The sequence below is a fragment of the Monodon monoceros genome, unplaced genomic scaffold (genome assembly GCF_005190385.1).
Source record: "Monodon monoceros isolate NGI ecotype Baffin Bay Population unplaced genomic scaffold, NGI_Narwhal_1 Super_Scaffold_5, whole genome shotgun sequence".
In the NCBI taxonomy this organism is placed as follows: Eukaryota; Metazoa; Chordata; class Mammalia; order Artiodactyla; family Monodontidae; genus Monodon; species Monodon monoceros.
The window spans coordinates 7800743-7806748 of record NW_021703782.1 but is presented as its reverse complement, the minus strand read 5'-3'; the positions used below and the strand labels follow the sequence as shown (position 1 = coordinate 7806748).

The 6006-nt window shown below is 45.5% G+C and overlaps 1 protein-coding gene across 1 annotated transcript in view; it reads left to right on the top strand.

Moving 5' to 3' along the window:
* Window positions 1–2982: 2982 nt before the first annotated feature.
* Window positions 2983–6006, top strand: part of MTMR9 (myotubularin related protein 9) — an 82582-nt gene continuing 79558 nt past the window's right edge. The window contains exon 1 of the mRNA XM_029203116.1: window positions 2983–3684. Within this exon, the coding sequence (XP_029058949.1) occupies window positions 3503–3684 (182 nt within the window). The 5' untranslated portion in view covers window positions 2983–3502. The remainder of the gene's footprint in view (window positions 3685–6006) is intronic.

The following is a 6006-nucleotide window of genomic DNA, read 5'->3' as shown; positions in this document are numbered from 1 at the left end:
ATTCAGTAGCTCTGGAACAGAACATTTCTAATGAAGTTCCCAGGGAATGCTGATGACGCTGGTGCCTGTTCTACACTTCCACTTGGTAGCAAGGTTCTGAATGGGTGCAAAATCTCAAAAGGATACAGCAAGCTATTTAAGGATGGTTGGCATGAAAATGGGGGTTGGGGACTGTTGTGTTGAGTAGAGACAAGGAGGAGAGATGAGGTCTAGGATGCTGATCACAAAGGGGCTAAATCACAAAGGGACTTACAAGTTAAGAGAAGAAAAAAGCAATTTGGAGCAGCAAAGAGGGCTTTAACTGCCAAGTGGAAAGTGGGTTGGAGGAGAACCTCTCTAGAAGAAAGGTGACCAACTGAGAGGCTTCTCCTCTCAAGTAACAGTAGGTGAGAAATGATGGTACAAGCTATGGCGGTGGCCCTGGGGATGGAGAGAAGTGGAGGAATTCAAGAGCTGTTAGAAGATATGAGCAACAGTTTAGTGATTGACTTGCGTGGAGGGTGAAGGGAATAGAGAACACAAGAAAGGCACAGCACAAGGTTATCAGTTCGTCTCAGATGCCTACAGTCAACACATAATTACAAAGTACATGGAGAATAGCTGCTCATCGATGGCACATAGAGGCACTGTCTTCTCCACCTGAGATGCTCCTGCTACTTTCGGCAATCGTTGACCTACTGTTTTCAAAATACCTTCATTTCTGCTAACTCCTCAAGGCCTAATGGAGAAACACAAAACCAGGAACGTAAATCTGTACTTCATAATTTAGCACTTACTCTCTTATTTTATTCATTCCTTATGTGGGGTGTGTTGGCCTCCGCAAATTAGCTATTACTCTTTGTGGGCAAGGGCCGTGTCAGATCTATTGTTTCCATTCCCCACAGTGGCGATGACCAGGTAGGCAGTTAATACATGCTAGTTGACTAGTTGATAGAATAACATCTAGATGTTTACACGTCAGTGCCATTTATTACACATGAAATGATGACAATATCTGTCAGGTGCTGAGTGTTTTATATACATTATAAATGACATCATCTTATTTGGTTTATCAGAATCCTCTGAGACCCTTATATCCGGGCAGCTGGGGTAATAACTTGTTTGACTACAGCTTCACTTAATTATTTTAATAGAATGAAAGCCTATCCCATTACTGTTGAACTCTACTGCCATCTACTGTTCATGTGGTAAGTTAAGCTATTGTGCTGCCCACCTCCTTTCTTCTTTACTATTGAATGTATGTTTTCTTCAGATCTCAAGGGCTTTCCATGCTTGGAGTTTCAATCCAGAGAAGATGCAAATTTCTAATAGTTTCTGGCATTTCATTATAACAACCCAACATGATATTGACAATTTTTTTCTCATTGGCAAAAAGAGTTTATGCCTTTATGGAATCTTAACCATTTAAAAATGTAATGACATAATGGTCTTTTCATAGGCTTTTTTTTTTTTCCAGGAAAATTAAAAGAAAAAGGTCATGACATTTCTGAAGAATTTTTTCTCTACCTTTAGAAGACATCATTAAACTGGACAGCTACCTAGGCTAAACTTCACTCAGGGTGTAAATCTTAACTCATCCTTCAAGGTCCTCCTCTCAAATGATACCTTCTCCATAAAACATTCCCTAATTCTTCATTCTAGAAGTCAATTCTCCCCTACACAATTGGTAATTGTTATAATGAATCACATGGTGGAAGGACAACAAAAATTCCAAAATTAGGGCTTTCCTGGTGGCGCAGTGGTTGAGGGTCCGCCTGCCGATGCAGGGGACGCGGGTTCGTGCCCCGGTCAGAGCGGAGTGGCTGGGCCCGTGAGCCATGGCCGCTGAGCCTGCGCGTCCGGAGCCTGTACTCCGCAACGGGAGAGACCACTGCAGTGAGAGGCCCGCGTACCGCTAAAAAAAAAAAAAAGAAAAATTCCAAAATTAAAAACAAAACTTTATAAATCGTTTCCGCTCATTCTTTCTTCTCTGATGGTTCTTGTTTTTCTATTGTAGACAATCAACATAAAACTGGGCTCTCAGCTGTAACAATCTCATAAAGGGCTTTGTTTTAAGAAAGAAAACGTTTTAGGAAGGACAAGGACAGAAGCAGGGACACGTGTTGGGTGATCTGATGAGAATTCAGGCAATTTATTTTGTCTTTGCTCTGAGACTTAAGCCAACTCGCTGTTCTTAAGGTTCTAGATGGTGAAGATTTCAAAGGTTAATGAAGTGACAGTAGACCGGGTCTTAAACCCTTGCATATTTCCCCTCTAATGCCCTATTTTAGTATGAAAATGTTACTTTAAAAGGGGAGGGCGACACCAGGTAAATTTCTGGCATAGTTAAGGTGTCTGGAAGTAGTTCAGTTGGATTGTATTTAATGGGAAGGCCGTGCGCTGGTGACCAAGGCCCAATTCCTTGAATTTCATAGACCTAGACTGAAGCCAGTTCTGCTACATAAACTGTGTTTTAGCGCGTCACTTGAGTTTCCGCAAAGCATAGGACTGGTCACTTCCTCTTCGGTGCACTGTACGTATTTCTACCTAGGTCCCTTTCATAGATGTTTGTATGCTTTTCCTCTTTCTTGTTCCAGGTCACAGCACCTTGGCGCTCGCCCTCTGGGCGTCTGCGGCGTCCGGCCGTGCCCCTCCCTTACACCTGGCGCTTCTGTGTGGTCACAATCACCGCCTCAATCCCATGAGTCATCTCTTCACGGCCAATGGATAAAAATCGCCAAAAGTTACGGCAGCCCCACGCTCTGAAGAGGGATTACTGCTCAAGTGGAGGGAGGCAGGTCAGGGATCTCTTTTCGTCGTCCCTTTTTCCCCAGCCTTTTCTCAAACGGAATGTTTTTTTTTTGTTTGTTTGTTTTTTACTTTTTTTTTTTCAAACGGAATGTTTGTAGGGGTGGCGGGTGCGGCGGTTGGCTTGCAGGTAGAGCTTTTTCCTGCTAGGAACACAAATCTTCGATTCCCGCTGTGTTTCCGGAAGCATTCTCATCGGACCTAGGCGGGGACCGACTTCCGGATCGGACTCCCCTGTCTTCCGAGTTTCGAGCCCGCCGCTTCCGCCCGGAGTTGCTTTAGGCTTCGGCTGCGAGTAGCTACTTCCACTAGGAGTTTGTAGCGTCTCGGACGTGGAAAGTGGCCCTGGGTCGGCCTCCTTCTTGTTCCCTCAGCCGGCCCACCCCGAGGCCGGGTCCCCAGGTGGCGGCGGTGGCGGCTGGGCCTGTCGCGGAGCGTTCTGTCTGCCCGAGTCCTGGGCCTGGGGGAACAGCGGTGAGTGAGCGACGCCCGGCCTGGCCCAGCCCCGGTCCAGCTCCGGCTTTCCCGGGGCCTGTGACGCTGGCCACAGGCCTCGCCGCGCCCACCCCAGCCTGGGGCGGGGCACGACCTCCCCGCCCGCGTCCCCGCCCCTCCTGCCTGCCCAGCGCCTGGGCATTCCCTTCAGCCCAGCGGCGGCGTAACCGTCTCGCTCCTCCGGGACTCGGCAGTCCCCTGGTTCCGGCCGCTGGGGAACATGGAGTTTGCGGAGCTGATTAAGACGCCACGGGTGGACAATGTGGTGCTGCACCGGCCTTTCTACCCGGCCGTCGAGGGGACCTTGTGTCTTACTGGCCACCACCTGATCCTGTCCTCCCGGCAGGACAACACGGAGGAGCTGTGGCTCCTCCATTCAAACATCGACGCCATCGACAAGCGGTGAGTGCCTATCCCACCCCTTATTCCGCGGGGAACCTGGGGTCCTCAGGTGCAGGTCTGCGGAAACGCGTCCCATCGCCCAACCAGCTAGCAGATCGAGCCCCCTCTGGCCTAGATTGAGGATTTGAGTTTTAGAAAGCAGGAAACCATCCAAATGAGATCCCTGGTTTCCATTCAGTTTGGCTGGGTTATCACGTGGTTGTTATCGTGATTATCATTTTTGGTACATAACACCATGTGGGGGGATATGCAACGTTTTCTTTTAAAATTTCTTTTCCTTGCACCGTCATATTCCCTGAATGTTAATTGTCCATCAAGGTTTATGAAGTTGTGATTGAATGTGATTTAGGTAAAGTCTTTACTTGCCACTTTCGAGTATGTAGACTTTAGTATGTAGTGTCTAAATTCCACAAAACCTTTTCCCCTCCTCTCAAAAATGTTCAGTTTATCATATTTCTCCTTATTTCTTACCTTCTGGGTCATCAATTTAAGACTTCCCATTATGGGAGATTATAATGTCTTTTATTTATTTTTACTCTGTTTGGCTTTTGGAAAGGACAGAGTAGGCTCTTAAACAAAGGTATTAATTAATTAACCTCTTAATTTGCACCCCGGACTCTGTCTTTCCAGGGTAGTGCCTTAGAGACAAAAAGTTATACTTCCTTTGCAGTCAGAATTATCATTTCCCCAATGGCTTTGTACTTACTCTAGCCAGAAGAAGGTAAATTGGTTATCCAGTGAACACTAAAGTATAAATGAATGACAACCGTTTTTTCTATTACCTCTCAAGAGAATTTGGGTACAGTATTAAGAAGATTCCTAGAGAGGTTATGCCTTAAAAGAAAATACTTTGTAATAGTAGAAGTTAAACAAAACGGGTGAAGTGGTGGTAAATTTATTTTTTCAAGCAGAGGGCTCCTATTAGATTCCTGAGATCACCTTCTCCTGTGTAAAAGTTTTCAGCTGTTACTCATCTAGCAATATTCAGTTTAACCATTTCACTCTGCCACCCCTTTCACAGGTTCTTCTGTTAATCCCACAATGAGAAGTAATTCCCCTCACCTTGAAATCCTATAGCTCTTTAATTATACCTCTTTCATAAGTATATTTTACAATCTGTATTTTGATAGTTACGTATATGTTAGCTCCTTGAAGCCAGGACACAAATTTGGTTAATTTTTATCTCCTTCAAAACTGTGGCATGGGCAGATAGGCACATAGGAAATAAAAGGATTAACCACTGAATGGTCAGTGGTGCCGTAGAATACAAATTAGAGTTTCTTCATGCCACCAACTCTTTTCTTTCTTCCTTACCTCTTTCTGTGGTTGCTTTTCACTCTCTCATTTCATCGTATTTACCTAGCATTTACTACATGCTGGGCCTGGTTGGGCTAAACCAAGTATTTAAGATAAGCACTTTTTAATCTGTTAGGGGAGAAATGACAGACTGTACACATTTATCTTTTTCCTGGGAAGCAGCATGATGTAATGGAAAGAGCTAGCTAGCTAATGGTCAGATCAGAGTTTGTTGAGTTGTTGCTTTCAAAAGAGTTACTTCCATGTGGCTCCTATATGCTGAGCTCTGTCTGGGCTGTGCAGATGCGGTGGTGACTAAGACAGATGAGGAGCTTATGTACTAGTGGAGGAGATGGACATTCGCATAAGTCAACAAATAAATATATAACAACGTCAGGTAATAAATGCCAGGAAGGAAAATAAAGGAAGATGTTAGGATAGAGAGTGCCTGGAGTCAGTTCAAGAAGACAAGTGACGTTTGAATTAATGAAGGGAGGAAGCCTGCAGTGTGAATATTGGAGGAAGGAGCGTTCCAGCCAAAGGGAATGCAAAAGCAGAGACTTGAGACAGGACCATGCCTGGCTTGTAGGAGGAAGAACAAAGAGGCAGGTGTGGCAGGAGGGCAGTGAGCATGGGGTAGAAGCTAGGGGGGGACTAGGGAGACGTCAGAAACGTGGTTGGAGGGATAAGCAGGGGCCAGATGGTGTAGGGCCTGTTACGCCATTGGGATGGTTTTCATGGGAAGCCTTGGAGAGTTGAAAGCGTGGAAGTAGCAATCGCTAGACTTCTAGAAGATGATTCTGGTAGCTAGCAGAAAATGGATTGTAGAAGGGCAGTGATTTGTTAGCAAATCATTAAAAAATTTTTCCCCTTTCTGTGGATTGCCTGTGAATTTCCTTGGTGTTTCTTTCTTTCTTTTCTTCTTTTTTTTTTTTTGTGGTATGCGGGCCTCTCACTGTTGTGGCCTCTCCCGTTGCGGAGCACAGGCTCCGGACCCTCTCCTGTTGCGGAGCACAGGCTCCGGAC